The 27,915-nt window shown below is 37.8% G+C and overlaps 4 protein-coding genes across 4 annotated transcripts; 2 read left to right on the forward strand and 2 right to left on the reverse strand.

The window, feature by feature from the left end:
• Positions 1-3,264: 3,264 nt before the first annotated feature.
• On the reverse strand, positions 3,265-10,254 carry LOC114362785 (lopap). The gene is made up of 4 exons (XM_028318315.1): positions 10,063-10,254; positions 9,384-9,600; positions 6,468-6,566; positions 3,265-3,973 (listed from the first exon to the last, which is right to left on the reverse strand). Exons 1-4 carry the CDS (start codon positions 10,168-10,170, stop codon positions 3,759-3,761), a joined length of 639 nt encoding a protein of 212 aa, XP_028174116.1. The 5' UTR covers positions 10,171-10,254; the 3' UTR covers positions 3,265-3,758.
• Positions 10,255-12,456: 2,202 nt separating this feature from the next.
• Positions 12,457-15,558, forward strand: LOC114362784 (lopap). Its single transcript, XM_028318314.1, has 4 exons — positions 12,457-13,293; positions 14,043-14,250; positions 14,732-14,830; positions 15,337-15,558. The coding sequence occupies exons 1-4, from the start codon at positions 13,033-13,035 to the stop codon at positions 15,528-15,530; spliced, it is 762 nt and encodes a 253-aa protein (XP_028174115.1). The 5' UTR covers positions 12,457-13,032; the 3' UTR covers positions 15,531-15,558.
• Positions 15,559-16,145: 587 nt separating this feature from the next.
• Positions 16,146-21,398, reverse strand: LOC114362787 (insecticyanin-A). Its single transcript, XM_028318317.1, has 4 exons — positions 21,242-21,398; positions 20,698-20,953; positions 18,766-18,867; positions 16,146-16,380 (listed from the first exon to the last, which is right to left on the reverse strand). The coding sequence occupies exons 1-4, from the start codon at positions 21,353-21,355 to the stop codon at positions 16,190-16,192; spliced, it is 663 nt and encodes a 220-aa protein (XP_028174118.1). The 5' UTR covers positions 21,356-21,398; the 3' UTR covers positions 16,146-16,189.
• A 1,239-nt stretch (positions 21,399-22,637) lies between these two features.
• LOC114362783 (lopap) lies at positions 22,638-27,147 on the forward strand. The gene is made up of 4 exons (XM_028318313.1): positions 22,638-22,846; positions 25,424-25,649; positions 26,250-26,354; positions 26,917-27,147. Exons 1-4 carry the CDS (start codon positions 22,736-22,738, stop codon positions 27,108-27,110), a joined length of 636 nt encoding a protein of 211 aa, XP_028174114.1. The 5' UTR covers positions 22,638-22,735; the 3' UTR covers positions 27,111-27,147.
• The last annotated feature ends 768 nt before the right edge of the window (positions 27,148-27,915 follow it).

Genomic DNA, 27,915 nt, shown 5'->3' on the forward strand with positions numbered 1-27,915 from the left:
TTAATATTATCTGCTATCTTGTATGTTTTAAGCACCGCTGCACCGTTTCCAGTTGCTCAATTTCCTAGTTTAAGTCTGATCGCCATTGCTGCACGCCGGCTGATCGTGTGTGATCGCGTTGGTTTGACTGAACCTTTACTGTTGGATTGATACAAATTAGGAATATTATGCATTGATCGCCATCCTGAACCTTAAGCTAAACCTAAAATACCTCGTATACTTATCCCGGTCATAACCGATAAGAAGTATAAATCGCTCCAGCCCGACGTGCTATAACGTGTAAGCATCGGTGCACCCCAGAGCCATCATAACATAACTCGATGTTATATTTGCCCAGTTCGATTTCGGTGAAACATGCCGCCTGCGTGAAAATGGCCCGCAGGGAGATGGTACATGCGTGCAAAATTAAATTCGGGGATCGAAGTGTGCAAGACATAACAAATGAATATCATTTTATTCATTCCGTAACAAGCAGTTCTCCTATTGAGATTTTGGAAGGAATAACTTGAATTTGATGAAATTAGAGAAAACCCTCGTGTATCTATTGGAAATAAGACATCCTAATGATGATGATGGCTTAAATTTGAGCTATTTACTCGTGACATCTTTTTCTACCTGTAGAAAAGTCTGTTCAGTATTTACGAGTATGAGATGGTTCCTTTTTAGAGTTCTGATTTCCAGGTAAAGCGCTCTTTTTATCCAGTTTGTTCATAATATTATTCACCAGATCCAGACTTGTCTAACGCCAGTCTACTTAGTTAAATTCCAACATCAAGGCTCTTACAGACACAAAAATTACAGCGAAAATATTCCCGCTTAATTGTTACAAGCAGGTCATCAAGACACCTATCCAGGTACCCCATAATACATTGTAACGACAAACCGCAACCACTTTTATGTCCCTAATTACTCTTCCCCCATTAACCCACCCCATCGTTTGAGGCCAAACTCAAGTCCCATGCTCAATATTTCACGTGAGAGCGTTTCAGTAATCAACTCCTTTGGATTCTACCACTTTATTTTGCAGCTACAATTCCTTTCGCCATTGCATTTCAGACTTTAACTTCTACCAGATTAAAGCTAGTGGGTTTTTGGTGGATGGCGAAGGTAACTTTGTATTCTACTTCTCGATATCCAAACGTCCGCATCCCCGCATTCATGGCAGTGTAAAAACTACCATAAAAGGCGACGAGCTTCTAAACTCTAGGAAGTTTTCAGCAGTAAACCTAAATTGCTGGAACTGTTCGCTTAATCCCGTAATAGCCGATCCCACCTATTGGCGAGGGTTCCGCTGATCCTTTTTATTTCAAGCTCAGGGTAAAGGTTTTTCAATTGTCAAATGTTTTGGGGAAGGATTTATAAATGACTAGCTGTGTCTCGAAGGAATTGGAATCGTTTCACACTCAGTCGTTCAGTCAACTTTGATTATGGATATTTAATTTTATCCAAATGTACCCAGTAGCGTAGTAGTGGGCTCTATATTATAAGCCACAAAAACACTCTAGGTTGACTTGTTAAAAGTAACATTTGTAAAATAAGTTATTAATAGTCCAGTAGAATTAGCTTTTAAATCGGAAATAATTCCTACAAAAGATTTTATTGTTTTAATGGCTTCATTGGTTGCCCATTAAGACTCTCCTAAGTTTTCGACTTCGACGGAGTTGTGCTTAAGTGGTGGGGGCCCCCGAAAGAGGCATTTTTTCGGTTTTCCGGTTATACCGCGTAAAGGACTTACCCTATCAAAAAGTGGTCTTCATGACGGTTGAAGGGCACTTAATCCTTCATTTAATAAGACCAAATTCGTATGTTTTGGACAAACTGTTCTCGCGCTAAAGTTCGGCAAAGTAGAAAATATACGTATAATTAATGACCCTCTCCACGTCCAATGGTTTGTTACCCACAGGCTTCCAAGTCTTGAAAAGGGCCACCTCAACCAGTGTAACCCTATCAAGGCTTACGAGCTTGATGCGCCTATCCTTGTTCGTCCCAGCCGTTCCTTAACTGCGGTTGCTGCACCTCTTCCTGGCACTCACCTGAACGACTCTGTATTACCTACTGTGGCTGCCCCTCTTCCTTGTATCCTCCTGCATGACTACGTTGCCTAGCCGTATGCCTGGTCTAAGGTTCGACGCCAAAAATCAACAACAACAAGTTCATATTAAAACGCTGAAGAGTTTTTTGTTTGTTTGTTTGAACGCGCTAATCTTAAGAATTACTAGTTTGATTGAAATCATTATTTTTGTGTTGAATAGCTCATACATTGAGGAAGGCTATAGGATATATACAATCACTCTACGACTAATAGAGGCGAAGCAGTAAAGAAAAATGTTGCAAGCACGGGAAATAGTATTTAAACTATTTTCACTCGTACGAAGTTGATTTTGTGGCGTCGAACCTTGGACCAGGCATATGGCTAAGCAATGAAATCGTACAGGAGGGTACAAGGAAGAGGGGCAGCCACATTAGGTAACACAGAGTCGTTCAGGAGAGTGCCAGGAAGAGGTGCAGCAACCGCAGTTAAGGAACGGCTGGGACGAACAAGGATAAGCGAATCAAACTCGTGAACCTTGTTAGGGTTACACTGGTTAAGGCGACCCTTTACAAGGCTTGGAAGCATGTGGGTAACAAGCCATTGGACGTGGAGAGGGTCATTAATTACACGTATATTTTCTACTTTGCCGAACTTTAGCGCGAGAACGGTTTGTCCAAAACATATGAATTTGGTCTTATTCAATGCAGGATTAAGTGCCCTTTAACCGTCATGAAGACCACTTTTCGATAGGGTAAATCCTTTACGCGGTATAACCGGAAAACCGAAAAAACGCCCCTTTCGGGGGCCCCCACCACTTAAGCACAACTCCGTCGAAGTCGAAAACTTAGGAGAGTCTTAATGGGCAACCAATGAAGCCATTAAAGCAAAAAAAATCTTTTGTAGGAATTATTTCCGATTTAATCAATTTTTGTGTTTTATTCTACTGGCCTATAAGGCATATTTCCTATCAAAAAATTATTAGGTACATACTTACCTGCCTACATACAAAATAACTTTATGGACCCCCTTCCTACGAGTAGATATAATTATTTTTTATGTTCCTACTTTTTGTTAAATACCGCTCTCTACATATTTTTTCAGGAACTATTAAAACATGAAAACCTTTGACTGAAATATAGACAAAGCAGTCAGAACAAGTATTTACGGACATATCTGACAGATGGCGCTGTCTTACGAAGTTGAGTTTTGCAATACAGTTAAACACATTTTACTTTGGTAATTATTTAATGGTAACGAAAAGTCTTTGATAATAAATATTGTTTACCATACCTACAGCTATGTACCTACTTCCTACACTAGTCAAATCAAATATACAGTTATGTATAAATACAAGCATAAACCAAATACACATGGGATCCAAGTGGACATAGGTAATAATACTTGTGGAAGTATCTTCTGTTTCATAAGGCTGTTCGGTAAGTTTTTTGTACTATCAAAAATGAACTGTTAAGTAGCAACGAACAGGCTATTTAGTTTAGTTTATAGGACGTAATATTTACTTTTTTGTATGCCACATAGCTCGTTAATTTTGTTATGTTTTAAATAGAACAATTGTACAGTCAACAGAGCATTAGAATATGCATTTTTGATACAAAATTGCCCACTATGTTTAGTTTGATATGCTGTCATCCGTACTTTCCTTGCTTGTAAATATAGATTTAAAAGAGTCATAAATAAATAAATAAGAATACCGTGGGGTCAGCTTTTAAAATAATTTCTTGAATAAAGCGAAGGCAGCTGCCGAGGTCAGCAACACAGATGGATCAAGATGGCTTCCTCTGCTTATGCTGCATGTGTCTTCTGTGTTATTGAACACGGTGAAGCTGGTATCTTCGAGACTGTAGTTGGCTATGGCCTGGTCAATCTTGGAAGCGTCGCTCTCTTTCAGGTGCGATGTTCTGGTCAACTTCCATATTTCGTCTGGAAAGGACATTGTGTTAGTGACGTGTGATCGAAACCCTATATGAGGCTGTTCGACTTCGAATCCCGTGGGGAACAGTATGATAATTACAGTATTATTACTATAATTATCGTATAAACGATACTGGTGGATTTTGCCTGCCTAGCTCGCACTTATCACGTGTCATGTAAGCTATAAATTACTGTATTAGATTGAAAAAGAGGCTGACAAAGGTGACTGAGTGTCTTCCGCCATTTCGTCTCAGCAGCAGCCCATATGTTGTCCCAAATTTATGCGAGCTAGGAACGAAATTATCATTTATTTACTTTAAAGGTGGTATAGAAAATGGATACATAATATAAATGGATACATATGACACAAATATTAGTCATTTCGGACATGCAAATATTAAATTAATTAATTTAGTCAAAGAAAATGTGATATAACGTAAGAATAAAAATACTTTTTTTGGCATGTTAGGTAAATAGGTACCTACAGTTATATCCATTTCCGGTCATATCGTCTCGTTCCATCACAAAGATTACCATTAATTTGTTGAGAACGAAAGAAAAACGGAAATTAGCCAGTGTGCATACTGTGGCCCAATTTTACTATTCGACTTTTAAATAGAAAAAATATATATATAATTATTATCCACCAACCGATATAATATGAAATGGATGAAAATGGATGCTTAAAATAATATGGAACCTATGTAGGTATTAGGGTAACATAATAAGGACAACCAACGCAGCCTTACTCGTACGATCCCCGACAAAAAAAATACTTTTGGAAGACTGAACTTCAGAAAAAGACAAAACAAATTAAAAAGCCACAATGTAGCGTTCCAGCCGACCGCGCCCGCGCATCCAAGCAACAAATTGCTTGATCACGGGAAAACAAAAACAACAATTGAAAATAAAGTCTATGAACCTCATTAATTGGAATACGTTAATTGTTGTTTGAAACAAGGAAGTTTAGACAAAGGAGTTTGTTGTAGGCTAAAATTTAATTGAAGAAATTAACTAAACTTAACTTATTTTTGCGCCAAAAGAGAGTTTGATAGTCGTCGAATTGAATTAATAACAATACCTCTGCTGTAAAATCTACAGGGTGAAAACGTTACAGGATAAACTGGATCTATCCGAAAATTATTGATACTGTTTGATAGAGCTCGTGAAGCACTTTCAGGATCAGTAACCAATTTTCGATATCTTGTATAGTTTAGGAATAATCGAGTGAGATCACTGAACGTTTCCACCCTGTATATAATGCGGGTTATTTTAGAAAATCTCAAAAGTGGTTCTCAAAATATCTCGGCCGCTAAATAAACTTGTCATTGTTAAACCATTCAACTAAAAAAAATACGATTCAAAATTAAATAACCATTTATTTAAAATACTAGATACGGTAATAAGTTGCCGGTATCCATGAATCAAATGTTACAAAAGTTTATACTCGTCACACAAACTTCTGCCCCTTGTGGTTATCAAACTCGCTACTACTGACTTCATAATGCACAACCACTAGACCACACTAGCATCTCATCCAGTAACTTCCTACCTTAGAAGTAAGTAGGTAATTCTCTTTTTTACGCATTGGCATACCTGATCATGACTTTCTATCAGGTGAGATGCAGGCCAAGGACTTACACATTGTGGGCAAAAAAAGTTTTCAACTAATAGGAAAAACCGGATAGATGAAGGGGTAAAACGGGATCCCCGCGTACGAAGCCGCGGGCGGCCGCTAGTAAATTAAATAAAATGCTACAACGGTGATAAGCTTAGTCTGCACTACTTCTAATTGCAGAGATAACATCTAAGAGAAATTTTCTGTAACTTAATCAAAGTATGATTTATCAAGATATTACAAATGATAAGATTAGTTCCAGGAATATGCTGACGTAAGATTCAAAGTTGAAATCTACGCATATTATGTATCAAATGATTAAACTTTCTAAAAAGTTATTGCTAGAAAGTTCATGCCATAACAATTTGGTCAGGTTGAAAAGCAGTATGAAAATCCGCCGTGTCGTCCCGTAGAGGTATTTTATTTATTGGTAACATTATTCAGTTGAATTGAAATGGAATGCAGTGCATGTTTTTTTTTTGTAGAAATGGAGTAACTTCTTTTCACGATAATTTCACTTTTCGCTGACACAAACTTAGTTTTTTTGGTCCAATCCGGGATGATCCTGATTTTCTAGGGGATACGGATAACGGGACCATTCCTACCTCTAGAATCTACTGCTTAACCGATTGAGTCCCAGACGGCATTAATTAATGTCATAACAATTGATTATCTATTGTGTCTAGATTCGCGGAGCTTGAAGGATTAACCGCCAATAAAAACCCAACCAATGAAGATCAAGTTTGTCCTCATTTTCCAGTAAATGCAATAATGGGAACGAAAAAGATCTTTACCCCACCAATGAAGGTTTTGTACCCAGTTTATTAGTCGGATTAGTCCCATTGTATCATTAATTATTTAGTTTAAACTCTATCGAATACTCACAAGTACTACTGTTTCCGTCTTCGTTGTCGTAGCACGCGAACAAAACCGCGTAATGCTCATAGTCTACGTCCAGAAATGAGTAGCTCTCGGACTTCTGATCTGAAATAAACAGTTTTAGGATTAAGAATTATTTTAGGATTTTCCATAATTCGATCTCTTGATGCATCCAATTTCTTTCTATCATCACGATCGAATCGTGTGATTTTCGCATGATTGTCACCTCTATAGTGACTGAACTATATTTGCAGATTCGCTCTTTTTTACTTTTCAAAACCAGTTTTTCTTTACAATTCCTATAAACAAAATAAAAATTTGTTTTCAAAATCAATTCAGTACAGTTGTACATAGGATCAGTATAATGTTTCTGTTTTAACTGCCAATTCCAATTCGAATTCTTTATTAGTATGTTGGTCCTTCATCAGGGCACTTCTGTACACGTCATAACTCATAATACAGCTTGCTTGTAAATGCTGACTAATAACCAATATCTTAAAACACATAAAAAGTGTATTGACTTTTTGAATGAATAATTTAAAAGAAACAAGGCAATGAGGTAGCTCGTTGTGATAAGAGCTATCACGAAGGGCCTACTGACTAAGAGCTAAGGAATGTTGTGAAATATCAACTATCACGCTCTGATCCCTTTATCTTTGCACTAGCTTTCCGCCCGCGGCTTCGCCCGCGTGGAATTTTGTCTGTCACAGAAAAACTTTATCGCGCGCGTCCCTGTTTCAAAAACCGGGATAAAAACTATCCTATGTTCTTTCCCGGGACTCAAACTATCTCTATGCCAAATTTCATCAAAATCGGTTGCGAGGTTTAAGCGGGAAAGCGTAACAGACAGACAGACAGACAGACAGACAGACAGAGTTACTTTCGCATTTATAATATTAGTTGGGATTGTTTTTTTTGGGTTTTGCATTGAAACTTTTACCTTTAATCAATGATTTAATTGTTATCGGCAGACATAATCCGTACTAGAAAAGTATTTTTTAATGTAAACATCTTGGTTAGTGGTCTGATTTTAATCGTTCTATCACTGATTATAATAATGCCTTAATCTTTATCGTGCACGACAAGCGTGATATATCCAAGCCCATATATTAGATTCTAGAATAATTTTATCTAAGTTGGTTAGATCTAAACAAGCTAGAAGATAATTCAGGCTAAAATGTATTAGCATATTGACTCATTATGGTGAGAGATGGTGTATTTGGCTATCTAGACAGATAACGAACACCATTCTTGGAGTACAAACAGTAGTAGTCTGCTTGTATAATCACACTGACCTCTGTGTAATTTGAAACAGGAATCCAACACACACACACACACACACACACACACACACACACACACACACACACACACACACACACACACACACACACACACACACACACACACACACACACACACACACACACACACACACACACACACACACACACACACACACACACACACACACACACACACACACACACACACACACACACACACACACACACACACACACACACACACACACACACACACACACACACACACACACACACACACACACACACACACACACACACACACACACACACACACACACACACACACACACACACACACACACACACACACACACACACACACACACACACACACACACACACACACACACACACACACACACACACACACACACACACACACACACACACACACACACACACACACACACACACACACACACACACACACACACACACACACACACACACACACACACACACACACACACACACACACACACACACACACACACACACACACACACACACACACACACACACACACACACACACACACACACACACACACACACACACACACACACACACACACACACACACACACACACACACACACACACACACACACACACACACACACACACACACACACACACACACACACACACACACACACACACACACACACACACACACACACACACACACACACACACACACACACACACACACACACACACACACTCGTTCACACACTGGCTGCTTATCTTGTTGTAATAAGTTACTATTAGTTTAGTTAGTATTATTAAGTGATTTCTTTGGTTATGTACAAGTTTTTATTTTATGTAATTATTACCACAGAGAAGAGGGTACACTTCTAATACAGGTTTTTATAAACTTAAAAGAAGTTGTACCAAACCCTGTTTACCCTGTAATGATAAAACTTGTAACTTCAATAAAGGAATTTATTATTCATAACTAGCTGACCCGGCGAACTTCGTACCGCCTTAGCGTAGAGATTTTCTTAATATTTTTTTCCGTAAGAACCATCCTTGGACTTCCACAAACATTTAAAAAAAAGAATTATCGAAATCGGTTCAGCCGTTCACACGTGATGCCGTGACAACGCGAAACGGGTTTCATTTTTATATATATAGATAATAGGTACTACACTCACTGACCTGTATATGTGACCTGAAGCAGGTCTCCAATGCTAGTGCTGTTGCAATCTGGATCCACATTGATGGCCACGGATCCGTTCTAGTAAGTGATAGTGTTCTTTGGTAATCCAGCTGACGATCCAGCTATTCAAGTACATGTGGATATTCACCTACAGATCGACGTCTTTTTGTAATAGGTACTCTCACTGACCTGTATATGTGACCTGAAGCAGATTTCCAACGCTTGTACAGTTGTTACAGTACTTACAGAGTACTGTTGCTATCTGGGTCCACCGTGATACGGACTGTGATGGATACGGATCCGTTGTAGTAAGTGACAGTGTTGTTGGTAATAGTATTACAGAAATACAGCTGACAGAATACTGATACGCTCAAGAGATTCAGGTGCTTCTAAACATAGCTGTGTTCCTTGTACAAGTACTGGCACTGACCTGTATATGTGACCTGAAGCAGGTCTCCAATACTAGTGCTGTTGCTATCCGGATCCACAGTGATGGCCACGGATCCGTTGTAGTAAGTGACAGTGTTGTTTGTAATCCAGCTGACCGATACATCGGTAGAGTTCATGTGATTGTACACCAGCATGGCGCAGTCTGCTTCTATTGAGAGGTCCGAGGCTATGGCTGCGATGTACCATTTCCCGTCAAGCTGGGGACCGTGAAAATTTTGATAATTTCATGTGAGTAATAATAATTTAATTTACTCCACAACAAATGGGACACTCACTCAAGAACCCTATACTAACATTATACTGCCTTATTAATTACCAGGAAAATGTTAATTTTATTCAGACGCATTTAATATTAGGAAGCAGATTTAGCTGATTTTTTTAAAGATTACTTACTATTAATTTGTTTTTACACAAATTACTAATAGTCCAGTTAGCTCCTCGTACTAAACTAAATATGCCACAATAGTCGAGCGGCGGCGGGATTCGAACCCACGTTTCCCGGATTACGAATCGGCCATTTAATATTAAACAAACTAAAATATTTTCGCATAGCAAAACACTCAACTCCGCAACAACCTTGGGTACAAGGTATAATTACTAGTACTTTCATACAGACTCTAATACCAACTCTCTTATCTACAATAGGGTAAAACACTCACAGCTTTCCAATCCAATTCCCGAGGGGTCACTACGGGGCACGTGACGTTTTGAAGAACAGCATCCACTTGGCACAACAACAGACCTAACACCAAACCACGGAGAAGCATCTTGGAACCTTGTCGCAGTCAACCGTAACAGAAGACGGACAAACACTGAGACAGAGCTACAGCTTCCTTGTTTTATAAGAACAGTTTTTGTTGCATTTTTTGTGGAAATTGCGTCTTCCTTCAAGACCTGGCATGATGATATTGGAAATTTTAATAGATTGGCAGTGGGATCAACTCTTAGTTAGGCACTAACTTCTGCCGGATACTTCGCCAGATACTCAGAGGCAGTGGGACGAGCCGCTCTGTTTGCGTTTTCAGAGTGATCTATTGGCTTCCTCCGAAAATGCTGCAGAGCGTGCTCGCCTACTAGCGGTCTTTCAGGCAGAGTCCGGTTATTGGCTACATGCTCTTCCTTCGGCCAATATCGGGACTCTGCTTGACAGGAGTACACTGTCCCTTGCCATTTCCCTTAGACTTGGCGTCAAGACAAACCATCCCCATCGCTGTCGTTGCGGTACTCGCGTCGGTGAGTTAGGACACCATGGCCTCTCATGCCAAATGAGCGCTGGTCGAGTCTCCCGACACGCCTGCATCAATGACGTCATCCGCAGAGCTCTTGTCGCCGTCAATGTGCCAGCAGTTTTAGAGCCTAACGGCATATTCCGTGACGACGGCAAGAGACCTGACGGCATGACGCTCATTCCCTGGAAGCAGGGACGTCCTCTTGTGTGGGACGCAACATGCGCGGATACGCTTGCTCCGTCTCATACAGGAGGTACCTCCCTTGCCGCAGGCGCGGCGGCGGCCTCGGCTGAGTGCTCCAAGCGGCGCAAATATGCAGCTCTCAATGAGAGTTATATATTTGTGCCGTTTGGGGTTGAGACTATGGGACCATGGGGTCCAAGCGCTCGTTCCTTTTATAAGGAACTGGAAAAGAGGCTCACCGAGGTGACCGGTGATCAAAATGCTGGCAGCTATTTTGGTCAGAGAATTAGCCTGGCCATTCAACGTGGCAATGCTGCCAGCCTTTTGGGCACCATTCCTGACTGCGGCGCTGGGGGTGAAGTATTTTTTATTTTGTAAATAGTTTTTATAAATAGTAATTTTTAAATTTTAGTTTTTAAGTCATTTTAAGTTAATGTAAGCCCAACTATAATATACTCATCTCCAAATTATAGCTAGCTATGTGGTATTCTGATTTATTCTATTGGTATTTGGATTAGTAAAAATAGCTGCAGAAATAGATTGCAAGAAAAAATTACAAGTCAAATGTAATTTTTCAACTGTATTGCCTTTATAATCAGTTCAAATATTATTCCTCTATGATTTTTGGCTAAGGTTTTCTTTTCTTGACCTTTCCCAATCTTATTTCATTGTATTATCTAAGTACCTTCTATAACATTTTATCTAATTTTAATTAATGAAAAAAAAAACACTAAATCCGGTACTAAATTCGTCATTTTCTGATATTATTGCGATATCGGAAACGTTTATTTCACAATGTGATTAAGGTAACAAGCCGTGCATTGACAAAAAATATTACAATAGCTTCTAACTTTAATTCTAAACATTTTATACAAATAGACCATTGATCATCGGAAATATTTTTTCATTCTAAAGAAATACAAACCATTACAAAGAGTCAAGTAACTTCCTCACCACAAGAAGTAGGATGACATTTCGATTGGAATGTTTTTATAATATAATTTTAGGTCATTATGTCGAAAATTTCAACCGACTTCACAAAAGGAGGAGGTTCTCAATTCGACCCGTATGTTTTTTTTTTCTATGTTTGTTACGCGATAACTCCGCCAATTATGAACCGATTTGAACAAATCTTTTTTCGGCGTATAGGTAATACCTCAAGGGTGGTCCCATTTAAATTTAATAATAGAAAAAACAACCCCCAAGGGTGGAAAATTGGGGATGAACTTTTTTATACGCAATATCTCCGCCGATTATAAATCAATTTGAACGATTATTTTTTTGTTGAATAGGTATTATCAAAAGGGTGGTTTCATGCGAATTTGAAGAAAATATTACATCCCCAAGGGTGGAAAATTGGAGATGAACTTTTTTATACGCAATATTTTTAATTTTTAGTTTTTTTTTGTGTTCACGCATTTGAAGTCGGTTTTATTTTTTAAAAAGTTAATAGTTTGAAAAATTCATATCATCATAATCATTATAATTATCGTCGTCATGGAATCCAACCCCGTTGGACAGCATTAGGGAAACTAAACCCTCTTATCGTCCAAAATACCTTTGGACATTCGTCGTCCAGGTGGGTCTTATTCTTCCCCTCTTTTTTAGGGTTCCGTAGTCCTGACAATGAACTCTTATTTTATTTTATTATGTTTTATTCAGAAAACAAACCGCTTACAAATACATAAATTTGCTTAGCTAAAGTGTAGTTGGTCAAAGCCTATAGTATAGTTTCGTTATGTCCGTCTGTCTGTCTGTCCGAGGTTTTTCTTGGAAGCTATTGTGACCATGGAAATCACTTTTTGATCACGTGATCGTCTGGTCTTCTCATAACGTGAAAGCCAAGCCCTATAAATGATGTAAGCCTTTATTGCTCAAGGCTGATTGCTGATACATTTGTACGTGATAATTCAATTTACTGCTGTACATTTTATTACGCACGTTTCGCGACTTTGATTGTTTCTTTAAATTTTATTGAGTTTTATGACAATATGGCATTTAAAAGAATCATCAATATCTTCAAGATTGCTGAAAACGTGTGATTATGAAATCAAATTACAACTAAACGGTACGAATTATTATGAGGCAACAATTTTCATTTAGGATTCAAGGACGACCTTTTCAAATAAGTAATAAAACATAAGTTGAGTCATCTTAATATTTTGTGCAGGTACCTACTTAGTTCCTTAGTTTTAAGTACTGCGAGAATAAACAAACATGTATCTTCATTATGTCTCATCTGTAACTATGCAAGCCAAACAGTCCAAAACATATCCTATAGTTATCGACAACACTGTGATAACGATTAAGATAAGTACAATCAAACGTCCCAGCATCAGATCTGGTAAACCCGTCAGAATGTTTAAGTTTTTATTTTGTTATGTGCTTCTCATTGTGCTAAAATGTGGACAAGCACAAGTGTTGCAGTTTGGGACGTGTCCAGAAGTGAATCCTGTGGAGTATTTTGCTTTGGAGAAGGTAAGTTTTATGTCCGAAACAGTTCCATTTAACTACATATAATAAGTTTAGTTACGATACGATAAGAAAATTCTACAGATAATGCACGGTATGTTACTAGATCTTTCTTCTCATTCACACTTTTCAAACATCAGATTGGTCGTGGGTTTGGTCACAGAATAAAAAAGTTGAAGAACCTTGATGCTTCGCGTTACATTAGTTGGTTACTCATCATTTCAACTTATGATCTTTCACTGGCAGAAGTAACCTTCTCCCAATAAGCATTAGGCACAAATTGCGATCTCTCGCTCTTTCATCTAACTACTGCTAGCTCTCTTCTGATGGTCGTAGGTCCATTGATCGGGGCATCCTATACCTACTACGTTTGCTGAGATTTAGGGTCCTATTCGAGAACCTTCTGCAATAGATTAGGTATAGTTGTTGCAATTCACGAAGGCGAGTAAGCTTTTAATTACATGTGTGGTGGCTTGTTTTACAGTTTTGACAGACTTACACTATCGTTATGTGCATGTACACGTACACACACAAGCAAAGCTCACTCGCCTTCGTGAGTTGCAAGAACTATACCTGTCTCTACATTTTTGGACTAATGTCCGTCCATTAATTACTTTTTACTATTGTAGAATTTATTACTGTCTTCATTTATGATTTCCAACATTATGACGCCGGCCACAGCTGAGTCTTAGGATACAGTTGACTTTCATTCCTCATATTTCTTATTTTTATGTAACTTGGCTATTATTTTCCAGTTCCTAGGAACATGGTACGTAATCGAGCGGTTCCCAGCCTGGTTTGAGAACGACGGGCACTGCGCGTACAAACGCATCCAAGTCTGCGGCAGACGGATCGAGATTGAGCACGTGTATGTCAGAGATGACATCCAGTATGTACTGCACGTGAACAGCACTTACAATCCTGGAGACCAGGCTGTGTTTAGGATTGAGAAGAATAATATTGGTGAGTTTAAGTATCAGATAAGCAGTAAATGTGTCGTCCATTTTAACCAGAAGACGTCCTTTGCTGGACAAAAACCAAAGATTGTCAGCTCATATAGTTCAATACTGGGCATGAAAGACTTCCTCAATACGCGCCATGTTACATTCGCCTTGTCACATTCAGATTTTTTTATAAATGTTGACACATTTATAACATTAGAGAAGCATTCATCATGTAAGGTGATCAAGTATTTGAGTTAATGCAAGTCTTTAAGTCGTCCATCATATTCGTCTTTGTTTTAGTTAGACTGAAACGGTTTTTGGTCCTAGGAGGTACTCAAAAGGCACTCTACGAGTATGAGAGACCTTTTCACGAGGCTAAGCTTTATCTATACCTATAGCAAATAATATGTTGTGAGTGTGACTTGATACGATTAGCCAGAAATTATGACATAATTTGGATTTTAGTATAAGCTTGAAAAATTATTATTTTGACGTTACAGACCCAGTGGGAATCCCCATATCAGTGGTAGCGACGGACTACACGAACTATGCCATTCTGTACGGGTGTCAAGTGAACAAGCTCATGAATATCAAGTATAGTAAGTATTATGAATATTCTAGTAATTCGCGTACACACTTTCCACTTATCTATGACGGTAATCACTTACCATCAGATGATCCGTCTGCTCGTTTGCCTCCTGTCACATAAAAACAAAAAAAAACACAAATACAGCTGCGGTTGCTACTTACTTAAGTATGCTACGAGCTTTGCTTAGTTTTGGCTAGGTAATGAGACTGTTATAAGAACAATTTATTAATTTTAGATCATTTTCAATTTCTGAAGGTCTCCTCTAGACTACATTCATAGTAGACAAATCTTCTTCTGAAACACGTCTGCGTCTCATATCATTTTTCCAATATTATTTCTTATTATTAGCACGACGGATTAGCGCGCTGAAGTGGCAATAGGCAGGGCACATAGTACGCAGAACCGACAGCCGATTGGGTAGCAGGAAGGCACTGGATACAGGCCGCTACCAACCGGCCATTATGGAAATCAGCGGACGTCCTATGGCTGGAATGATGATGATGAATATTATTTCAGCTCTTGCCTGGATCCTCTCCCGAGAAGCCAGCCTGCCTGCCGCGATCATGGAAGCTGCCAGAACCACCCTCAATGACATCCCGTACACCAGCCCTGGATACTTGGAGAAGGTGTACCATGACCCTTATCAGTGCGCGAGTCAGTGGACAGCGCACGTGCATGCTGTCAATTTGACTGATGCTGGCGATTATTAGGTTCAATAAATTATAGTTTTTATTATAATCGTTGCTGGTTTTGCTTGATGATGAATGTGACAGAAAGACTGAAGCGTGAATAAAAAACAGGACTATTCCCACCTCTCGTTTCTACCACTGCAACTCTTGTGTAGCCAGGATCTGTAAAAACCCAACCGTCCGTCAATAAAAACCTGACCGTCAATAAAAACCCAACCAGTGAAGGTCAAGTTTGTCCCGGGGGAAAGTTACACTGTGACTGTGAAGCGTGAATCAGTAAGATTTATTCCATGAGCTATCTTATCACATGAAATCCTTTGACATAATTTTACTGTAATTTTTGTTGACAAGGTATTGACTTTTATTTAAAGACATAGTATGCAAAGTAGAGTGTCTATTTTACAAGGAAGGATTGAACTAACAGTCTCCGGAATGAGTATACCTGTGTATTGTCAAATTCCAGTCTTTATATTTTGAGACTGGAACTTTATTTACTTCATTATTCATGTTTTTGATTTACACAATTAATCTTTTAATTCTGCATTGCACAATCACATGAATACTCGCTCATGTATAATTATTATACCCGAGTTCCACAAAAACATGAAACCAAGCATGGATACAAAAAACAAAACCTAGGTCAGATAATTTTATTCATGAAAGTTCACAGTGCCATAAAATTATATGGGAATAGAATATCTAAAAGTGGTAGGTTCAGTCGGAGTATCTTCGTAGTACTTGGGGCTGCATTTGGTCTGATCATCTTTTACCAGCTTTTCTTCGTTGATGCCGATGTTTTTCAATGACTTCAAGGCCAGTTCCTTAGAGACGTCATTTAGAGAAGTTTTCCGTGATAGGATCCAAACGTAGACTGAAAATAAAAATAACTTGATAATCATCATTTTTTAAAGATGTTATTGCACAAATTACTAATAGTCCCGTAAGCCCCTCGTACTAAGCTAAATACGCTTGTATCACGAGACTGAGTGAGCTCACCACAATAGTCGAATGGCGGCGGGGACCGAACCCGCGTTGCACGGATCACGAGTCGTACAGTCCGACCCCTTCACTGATCGGCTATCATGGCTTCTATCATTGAATTTAATTAAAACCCAAACTATAGGTACAGCGCATAATTGAGTATGAATCTGCGATAGTGGAGTGGTGAGGATTAGTGGAGTGATGAGGACTGAGGATGCTCTTGTTACGTCAAATGTCAGCAGTAGGCCTAGGATGTGCGCCGCGATAAGCGGTTATCACGTCATTTTATCGATTTTTCCCATACATTTTGACGTCGATAAAGTATATTCGCGGCAGGACTACAGATGCCGTGACAGCTCTGCTATGTCACGTCATGTCACTCCATATTTATTAACAAGAACTAAAATTAAAAAAAATCCCTTCGGAGATTAGGATTAACCCTAATTATTGTATTACATACTAGCTTTCCGCCCACGTCTTCAACCGCGTTGTTTTTAGGGTTTTCTCGCCGTAAAACCATCCTTGGACTTCAACGAACATTTTAACCCTTTCACGCATATGGGACACATTTGTCCCCACATAGTTTTCACGATTTACAGTAAAACTGGTTAAGTTAAACCATTTGTAGTTTAATATTCTTAAATTTTATTATTACCTTTTATGATTATGCGCTAGAAATAATAAAAAACTCGATTACATGTATAAAAAAATACTGGCACAACATGTGAAAAAAAAATTCGTTAGACGTCAAAATTTAAAATTGTTTTTTTATTACTTATCGGCTTTCTGCCACTATGTTTCTTCAAATTTTACATTCAATGGTAAGTATAATTATCGTTTCATCGCATATTTTCGTTTATCTTCGTACGAGTTAGGAATATTATGTAAAAATCTAATTGGGACACGGGTGTCCCTATATGCGTAAAGGGAAACTTGGTTCTTACTAAGGATATTGTTTGCGTCGTTATAGTTTGTATGTTTATATCGATGTTTTATTATAATATTCATACATTTATTTGTAAACCATTTGTCTTCAAATCGACATAAAAAAATCGCTCAGGAAAGTCGAAATTTTGGAAGTCATGAAGTCATGATGACTGAAGATAGCGACAATGAGGATGGTTTCCTCCTGAATAAAAGGGCGTCTACTGCTACTCTGCTCCCCTGAGGACTTCCACAACGATCGTTTCTGTGCTGCTCGTATACATGAATGTATACGAGAAGCACAGGAACATGAGGCTTGCCACACTGCGTCTTCCTATCCGTGGGCGCCACTTGAGAAATTTTCTGCCCTCACTTCTGCGAGCTATGCCCTACCCACTGCCGCGAAAGTTTGACAATTCTGCGGGCTATGTCTGTTACTTTGGCTCTCCTGCGGATCTCCTCATCAAACTTTGGGTGACTTTGAGCCTTCTCATGAGGCCCATAGTGAAGGAACACGTCGTCTCCGTTCCGTACGCCATCACTGCCAACACACATTGGTCAAAGACTTTCTATCAATGGTCTTGAGACACTGCGGTATTTTTGATAAGAAGATGTCGCGAAGCTTCTCGGAAGTTGTCCCCCCGAGTAAGATTCAACGATTGTAGTCACGGCACGGCTGAGACTTTGGAAGACCTAGAATCAATGCTCTATGGCCTCAATAGAGGCTCTCAATAAATGGGATTCAAAATAAATAAGGACAAGACGAAAAAATTATGTCAAATATCCGTGTTACAGCACTCCTTTGAAGGTTAGAGACTCTACACTCAAAGTTGTTCTTGGAACAAACAGTCAGATTAGGTAGGTCTACTAACTTCAAGAAAGATGTCTATGATGAGATGAGGATCAAACATACAAATACGTAAGGTAAGACGCTATCTATTTTAATTTGTTTATTATAAATATTAATATTATGCTTATTGATTAAATTTCATTTGTATTTTTAGTTTGGTTTGTATTTATTTTGCAACAAAAGCGTCGAAGTATTTTATTTCCAATATATGAGGCAATGTATACCTTAACGCATATAGGGACATATGTGTCCCCTACTGAAAAACACTGTAATACATAGCACTTACATTTTCTGTGCTACTTTTATGTTAAATTAAACTAAAATAAATAGATATAACTAAAGAAAAAATAATTTTATAGCTTGGATTAGTTATAAGCGTGTAAGGGTTAAAAAGAATTGGTAAAATTGGTCCAGGCGTTGTTGAGTTATGCGCTTACCAACACATTTTGCGATTCATTTTTATATTATAGAAGATTATCTTGCATGAATCATTATACTCACTGTAATGTTTATCGATCAAAGGACTGTACTGGCAAGTGTAGGCAGTCGCGTAGAAATTGTAGTTTGTAGCTAGAATTTCCAATTTATAGTTCCTTGTCATTACTGAAATAATAAAACAAGCAATTGTTATTCAGAGTCGGAGTATTAGCACTTATCGTAGCGATTTCAGCACTATTTCATTGTTGATTATCATCACTGCAATAATAATTTAGTCTGTCAAACACCGATCCGTTTGAATTTGGAATTCGGTTTTGTCAATACACTGGACCAGTAAAAACAGGATCCAGTGTTTACTGATCTAGTAATTAGTCCAGTCAATGAATGCCTTAACGACGGTGTAGAGAGAAATCCGTGGAACACAATTTCTGACCTCGGGACTTTATTTAGCCTAGTTAGGTGGTGAACATAGCAAAAGTCCCCGCCCTTAGCCCTTGAGCCGGCGGGGAGAGGGGGGTTTAAAGGTACCAATTTTCGGTTTTTCGCTTAATCCTCGGAAACTATGCGTCCTAGTGACATGACTACTATGAACCAAAAAAAGCTTATTCAATTTGCTACAGGTGAGACCGTCAAGTTTTTCTATATCTTGTATAGTTTTTGCGGCATCTGCTCTAGAAGGTCTGTAAAATTGGAAATTTTATTGTTGTCTTAAATGTTCCTTTCAGGAGAAAATCGACTAAATCAACATTGAGCAAACACTATAGACATGCGGGAGCATGTTAAGCCTAGTTCCATGGAGGGGACTGCACCGTGCGTATATTTAGACGAACCAATTAGAGCCACTTTTGACTCCTCATCATTCAAAAACTACTGTGCATTAACACTTCAAATTTGGCTCATGTATTGAGACTTGCAAGATGTACATCAGCTTCAAATTTCATAAATATACCTCAAACGGTTATTTAGGTATTGACGTTCAAAAATCGATATTTAGAGCACTACTATCTATCTATCACATGTGAAATGTTAAAATTTACTGGTTTTTTATTTGTTCCTTTGTATTTACATAACTACCTTTCTGGATGCCAAATTTGAACCTTCGAGGTCATCTGGAAGTGGTTAGAATTTGGTCTATAGGTCAGACATGTAGATTTTTGGACGTCAATATCTAAAGAACCGTTTGAGGCAGATTTATGAAATTTGAAACTGATGTATATCTTGTAAGTCTCAACACATGAGCCAAATTTGAAGTGTTAATGCACAGTAGTTTTTGAGTGATGAGGACTCAAAAGTGGCTCAAAGTGATTTGTCTAAATATACGCACGGTGTAGTCCCCTCGCTGGAACTAGGCTTAACATGCTCCCGCATGTCTAGAATGATTGCTTAATGTTGATTTAGTCGATTTTCTCCTGATGGGAACATGTAAGACAAAAATAAAATTTCCAATATTACAGACCTTCTAGAGTAGATGCCGCGAAAACTATACAATTTATAGAAAAACTTGTCTATCTCATCTGTAGCAAATTAAATATGCTTTTTTTGGTTCAAAGTAGTCATGTCACTAGGACGCATAGTTTCCGAGGATTAAGCGAAAAACCGAAAAGTGGCACCTTTAAACCCCCCTCTCCCCGCCGGCTCAAGGGCTAAGGGCGGGGACTTTTGCTATGTTCACCTCCTAACTAGTCTAAATAAAGTCCTGAAGTCAGAAATTGTGTTCTACAGTTTTCCATCTATAATGCTTTATTGACTGGACTAAATTACCTATTTATACGAGACAATTTCCACCTCTCGTTCCCACTGCTGCAACTTCTGTGTAGCCAGGATCTACAGCTTGACCGCCAAAAAAAACCCAACCAGTGAAGGTCAAGTTTGTCCCGGGCGGGGAAAGTCAAACTATCATTGGACCCGCAACGAAATTAATCAGAAGGACATAGGGGGCCTTATAGCAATTTCGAGGGCCCTTATAGCAACAAACAAATAATGAACTATACTCACATCTCCTTGGAGCATTCTTAAATGTATACTCCAATTCTAAAGACCCAGACACACTTCCCGATGCTGGTGGGCGAACTGTTGCGATACTATATCTATGGAATAGACCCCTATCCACTCGCGACTGGTTCAGGTGGATTGGTGACGCTCCACTCTTGTAGCTGTCAAATGGTTCGATTCCCAGTTCGATCACGGAGCAGTTGTTCTTGCGCTGCCCATCGCTGGAGTAGAAGTAGGCTTGATACCATTTCCCGTAGAACTGAAAATCACAATAATTGTACATCACTATATATTGTCCCTATGTATGCTTAGATCTTTAAAACTACGCAACGGATTTAGATGCTAAACATTTAGAAAATAAAGTGTACTGAGTAGTGCCACCTTGTCGCATAAAACAACGTATGCCGTGACCCACGGTGACGAAGGCCACGACGCTGGTTTTCTGTGTACCCCATGCCGAGTGAGAGTCACGGACTTTATAATTATTCGCTTGAATATAATCAGTTTATAAATAATTTCAGCTCAGTTCAACTAAATAAATACTTACATCTTCAAGCCTGAAGTCGTCTTTCGCAGCCACATTGGTTGGACATTTCCCAGGAAGAGTGAAATATCCATAGACACCGCAGAAAGAGAATAAAAACACTATTAATTTAATCATATTTTAAAGAACAACCGTTCACTTCAATACAACAGTGTGTAATATTTATAATAAACATCACATATTTACATTAACTTGATCTTAGGTTATCACAAAGAAACAATAATAAATATTAAATAGAACCAGTTCACTTTATTATGGATAGTCGGCTTTTCTTAGAAAAGTTGTTAATTATGAAGATTTTTCCTCTACAAATTACTTAGAATCGCCTATATTCTTAGCAATTTAACGTAACGACTGATAAGTTCATAAACAAATTGTTATAAGTTCATTTGCTATAACTTTTTCTAAGAACCAACTAATATTGTCAACAATATCAACACTTTGTAAAGTGGCGTCCACAATATTATAATAATCTTATTGTTAATTTTGCCATTAATATTGTTATATTGCGTTTTGTAAATTATATTTTAGGATACGAGTATAAAGTAACCATAAGTTGTTCAGTAAAATCTGTAGTCTGGGCTGAAAATGAAGACTTACGAGTAACAGGGTCAGTACGATATACATCTAATGTATAGGCATCAGGCATAGCATAATCGAACATGACGCACTGAAAAAAATGTTTGGTTACTCCTTACACAACAAAAGTGACCACCAAACACTTTGGTTATGAGGAACAAAATGTTGTGTAATTTAAACAAATAATAATTATTTGTTTAAATTATTATTCTGTAGTGAGCTAGACCAGGGGTCGACAACCTGGGGTCTTTGGATGTGAGGCTGCGGCTTTTTAGTTCCATTCGCAAATATTACCTATTTATTTTACAAAAAAATAATGTTCTGAAACGATTAACGAGGTTATATGAATAAATATATATTTTTCCTATGAATAAATAGATTGCTTTTTTTATCAACAAACTTTATGAAAGTATAGAGGTTATTATTACTGGAAAGAAAAAAATTTGTGGCTCTTTAAAAACTTGAAATTTTGCAAATAGTAATTTTTGGCTCTTCCGCCTCAAAAGGTTGCCGATCCCTGAGCTAGACGTTTGGTTATAGTTAACACCTAGTTCGGTGGTCACTTTTGTTGTGTAAGCAGCAACCAAACATTTTTTTCAGTGTCGGTAGAGACGTTTTCCTAAAAATGTTTCCAGACTAAACAAGTGCCATCTGGGTAGAATAAGAACGCAGTAAAGTGTAAGCTTATAAAAGGACTGCGTAAATATCATCCACTAAAAATACTCAAAGGAAGTAGCCATTACAAGAAACCCTACACCAATTTAGCGTCAATTTCAATGTAAAACGCCTTTACGGTCGGGGGTCATCACATTGAATAATTACCGTGTGGGATGCGCGAGCGCACTTCATATCGCACATTCGTTCTGGACACATGATTCGGGAAAAAACCAAACAATTATACTTATATTATACTGTATAATGTTCGTGTTTTTGCTGGCTTTCTGCGCGGGCGCAGCGACTGCGGCAGAGTTTACGCTGCCCGGTGAATGTCCGAATGTAAAACTGCAGGAGAATTTGGACTATACTAAGGTTAGTTTGTAGGTATATTTATGCTATTCTGAAGATACTCGTATGGTACTCTACTTTTCGGTACTCTAGCAAGTAAATCTATATCAATGTTTATACCAAACATAATTATACAAAGTTCATCGAACAATCGTGAATCTTTTATCACTAATTTACACTGAACTGCTTATAGCTCTTGGCATTGAATTTTTAGCAAGTTGCTAGATTAGTCATCATGACGCATTGTAATGTTTTTGCTGTATGATTTAAAGATTTAATAGAAAAAGTGTTAATTTGGTATGAATTAGCAATATTTTCAAATCAAACATTTCTTCATTTCTGTTTGGACATACAATTATCAAAGTTTCTCATAAATGTTTCATTGTTTTACCGGTGCTTTGAGACACATACAGGGTGTTTCTTGTAAGGTGTCAAGCCGAAGGCAGGTGATAGGTGAGGACTAGACCTATCGATTTCACCCCCATGTATGTTCTACGATTTTTCGTAGTTTAGAAGTTATCGTTAATTTTGTGATTTTTTCAAAATTCCTAGTGGCTTAATTTTTTTGAAATCTTTTTTTTGCGTTGACTTTTCTCAGATTTCTTTTTGTTGACAGATTCTATTAGTTGCAGATATTTGAAAAAAATAATCACCTTCCTATCTTTGATGCAAGATACAAAATTTTTGCTAGAAATATAAAAAATATGCTTTTAGCAGAACATTCTAAAATTTTCAATTGAAATGTATGAGAAAAAATAAGAATTTCCACAGGTCCAAAATAATTTTAAAATTTGCGTAGTTTTCTAAACTTTCATAATAACACAAAAAAACATGTACTTAATAGGCCATTATTTTCTGTAATCGCTCCACTAAGAATAGAATAGAATAGAAAGTATTTATTTGTCTCAAAACTGGTTTCATTTACAGTTTTTCACAGATACAAAAAATCATAAGAGACAAAAAGGTCTATGACTCAGTGATTGCAGGAGACCCACAAACCCTGTTATTCTGCCATAGCCAAGATATACATAAGTAAATAAATAAATATTAATTTATAGGTACTTAAAATTACAATTTCCTAAAATTACAAATTGCTATGTGAACTTATAATTAGCCAGTGCCAGAGATTGCTCTTGAAGCAGCCAGTTGCGACATCTTTTGCGGAAGGTCGGTAGCGTAAGATCCAATGCGGCGCGAACCGGTGGTGGCAGGTCATTCCAAATTTTTGCAACTAAAGTGGTAAGTCGGAGATTCCGTTACATGTTTTTGACTTTCTTAGGACTTAGTAATATTTGCAATCCCCTAAGTTTACGTTATGTAGAACACATTTAGAGACAATAACTGAAAAGTTTTTTTTATCCACAACGTGGAAGCTCTTGCTCTTCATGTGGTATACAAAAGGGAATATGAAAATTTTGATGATAAACCATTATTAGAATGCAAGAAGCTTTTGTAAATATACGAATAATTGTTTTGCGTCGTTGTCGAATGTGCATTCAGGTCAGCGACGGACATTTACTTTAAATTAAATCATTACACCCTTTTTTGCTCTCTCTCTCTCTCTCTCTCTCTCCTCTCTCTCTCTCTCTCTCTCACAGACACACACACACACACACACACACACACAAACTCTTTCTCTTTCCTTTCACACTCTAATAGGTAGGTATATCAAATTTAATCGTAAAGTAACAATAACCACTGTGGTCTAGTGGTAAGACTACTTATTTAGGACAGCCAATTCCTCTGTGGTTTAGGATTCCGGGTGAAGCTTGCTGTTCATCCAGCAGTTTCCAATTTTCCATCAGATCAGATGAAGGGCAAGAGCTTCCTCGTTGTGGATAAAAAATGTTCTGTTCAGTTATTGTCTCTAAACGTGTTCTACGGAACGTACACTTAGTGGATTGCAAACATTAGTTAGTCCTAAGAAAGTCAAAAACATGTAACGGAATCTCCGACTTACTACTTTAGTAGAGCGATTACAGAAAATAATGGCCTATTAAGTACATGTTTTTTTGTGTTATTATAAAAGTTCAGAAAACTGCGCAGTTTTTAAAATTATTTTGGACCTATGGAAATTCTTTTTTTTTCTCATATATTTCAGTTGAAAATTTTAGAATGTTCTGCTAAAAGCATATTTTTTATGTTTCTAGCAAAAATTTTGTATCTTGCATCAAAGATAGGAAGGTGATTATTTTTTTCAAATATCTGCAACTAATAGGGAATCTGTCAAAAAATAGAAATCTGAGAAACATCAACCCAAAAAAAGATTTCAAAAAAATTAAGCCACTAGGAATTTTGAAAAAATCACAAAATTAACGATAACTTCTAAACTACGAAAAATCGTAGAACATACATGGGGGTGAAATCGATAGGTCTAGTCCTCACCTATCACCTGCCTTCGGCTTGACACCTTACAAGAAACACCCTATATAATAGCCGTATTGTAACAACTACAATTTTGTGCTTATCAATATAGACATAATAACGTTGCAAATGCGATTCAATGTGACGGGAAAAATTATAAAAGGATTCAATATTTTTATTAGCTGTATAAAGATTAACTGTAGGTTAAATCCCGTTAATTTTATATTTCTTCTCCAGTTTTCAGGGGTGTGGTACAACGTGGCCAGCTATGCCAGCGACGGCCGATCGATCTACGACTGTGCGACCCTGGACTTCCAAGAAGACAACCTGGGGTACACCTTGAGGGAGACCTACGTCAATGTGGACCAGGGCAATAGGACCCAGAAGTCCTACTTCGCTAGAGTGGACCCGACGTTCGACGCTGGCAATAAGGCCAAATTCATCGTCAGCCATGAGGATGGAGGTATAGTAATTATTGATATTTTTAAATAAACAACTTGAAAAAATCGAACTGCCTAAGGCGGGAATTGAACCCACGACCTTTCGCTTGCCAGGCGACTGCTCTTACAACTTAGACATTGGATTCAATTCTCGCCTTAGTCAGTTCGATTTTTTCAAGTTGTTTATTTTAAAATTTTGTTTGAGAAGCGACTCTATCGCTAAGAAAAATGTTAATTATTGATATGAATTATTTTTGTACTTTGCCATAAAAAAGTCACCTTTTACGATATCCACAGCAAGAATAGGAACGACCTGATCTACTCTACTTCAAATAGTTTGTCGTAACTCCCAAAGTGGCTAAAAAATTTGCAACTCAGCCTTATTCCAAGCGTCATCACAAAGACGTGTTGCGAACATATTGCCCACTTTGAGTCGTCGTCATCGTCGTTTCAGCCGAATCACCTCCACTGCAGGACAAAGAGAGGCCTCCCCCAATGACGCCGCCCGCATCCAAGCACTTTCGACGACGTTCACCAAATCGTCGGTCCACCTAGTGGGGGTCCTGCCTTACTTAACTCTCTTAATTAAAAAAATAATACCTATTTATCTTGACAATTTTCAGACAAAGTCCTGCAGTTCCCGTTCTTCATCCTGTCGACGGACTACGACCACTACGCCATCGCCTACACCTGCAAGACGTTGAAGAAGAAGCAGAGGACGCATTATGGTGAATTTACTTGTAATAATATTATAAATAACTTGAAAAAATCGAACTAAATACCTAAGGCGGGAATCAAACCCACCTTTTTTCGGATTTTTTCGGGCGACTGCTCTTCCATCTGGGAAATTTTCAAGTGTATACGCTGTTGCGGCCAGTATTGTACTCGTGCTTGTGCTTGTAATATTGTTTCTTTCTACCCAGTGGTAGTCTTTATGAGACTTGGCAGATAGATAGAACACACTAACACCACACAAGAGTATACGCATTTCAGACATAGTGCATAGGTAGGATGTTTACGGGCTGAACTAATTTCGCACGTTATACTGAAAAGAATAAGCTTTTGTCCATAGTTGGTATAAAAAAATACATAGAAATCTTACAAACCATTTTAGTATTACTCAGTAAACCGTCATTTTTCTCATTTCAGTCGTCATTCGAAAGACTGGAAAAATAAAAAAGTCTTTTTAACTAAATACTGTTCAATTGTTTTTGTCTTATTTTTTAAAAAGTGGCAATAAAGAAAAAATATTTTAACTAAATTATAATATTTTCAATTGTCTTTTTCCAGTGTTCACATGGATACTGTCTCGAAGCAAAGATGCTCTACAAGGCGAAGTCTTGAAGCAAATGGAAGATGCACTATCAAAGTACTCGGAACTGGCCGAACACCGACAGTCGTTTGTTTTCAAGGACTTCTCTGAATCAAGCTGCTCCTTCACCAACAAGTATGAGAGTGATTTCTTCACGAGCAACTTCTGGTGATTGATGGACTGTGATATAATATTTAATTTGGCAACTCCGTGCTTGTTTTATTTTATACTTACTGAACTTTAAGTCTAACTTTATATGCCTTTAGAAGCGCCTGAAATTATATTTTTCCTCACACTAAAAGAGCTATAGTCATAGTTTAAGGCTAGAACCCACTAAAATCTAGAGTGTTATTATTCTGTGCCTCTACCGAAGTAATACTTACTAGAAATGACGCTAACCCCATTTTAAATGGGGGTTTATGGAATTGGCTAGGACCACTTGGCCAAATAAAACATTTAATTTTGTCTCTTTCAATCCAGAAAGATTTATGATGTCTGACAAAAAATACTGAGTTCATTGGATCCCAACATTAGAACATGAACTGACTTAAATTATTTGGATCTATTCAGGAAAATGATTCCATGATTAGATTACGATAAGGCGAAATCAAAATCAAAATTATCTTTATTTGTTTAGACTAATTAAATTAGTACTTACAAATCGTCAAATGCTCTTAAGGAGGCTATACATGTCTCATTATTTTTTTGCACTACCAGGCATTACATTAAATATAACACCGGTCAACAAAAAAAAATATTTTTTTTGCGCATGGATTTTACTTATTATATTCTGATTGTATAAGCAAATTTATATAAAAAAGTGCGATTACAAATCGAAAATATTTGCTTTTTAAGAAGTTATAGCGATTTGAATTTTCCATCTTCATAGTAGGAATGTCTCTAAAGATGCACATCACATTCTCATTGGGATATATTTATAGATAATTATGGGGGCTTATTCGCAAGAACAAGGGGCA

Source organism: Ostrinia furnacalis, unplaced genomic scaffold (assembly GCF_004193835.3).
Source record: "Ostrinia furnacalis isolate ACB-3 unplaced genomic scaffold, ASM419383v2 OfSCF6732, whole genome shotgun sequence".
Taxonomy (NCBI): Eukaryota; Metazoa; Arthropoda; class Insecta; order Lepidoptera; family Crambidae; genus Ostrinia; species Ostrinia furnacalis.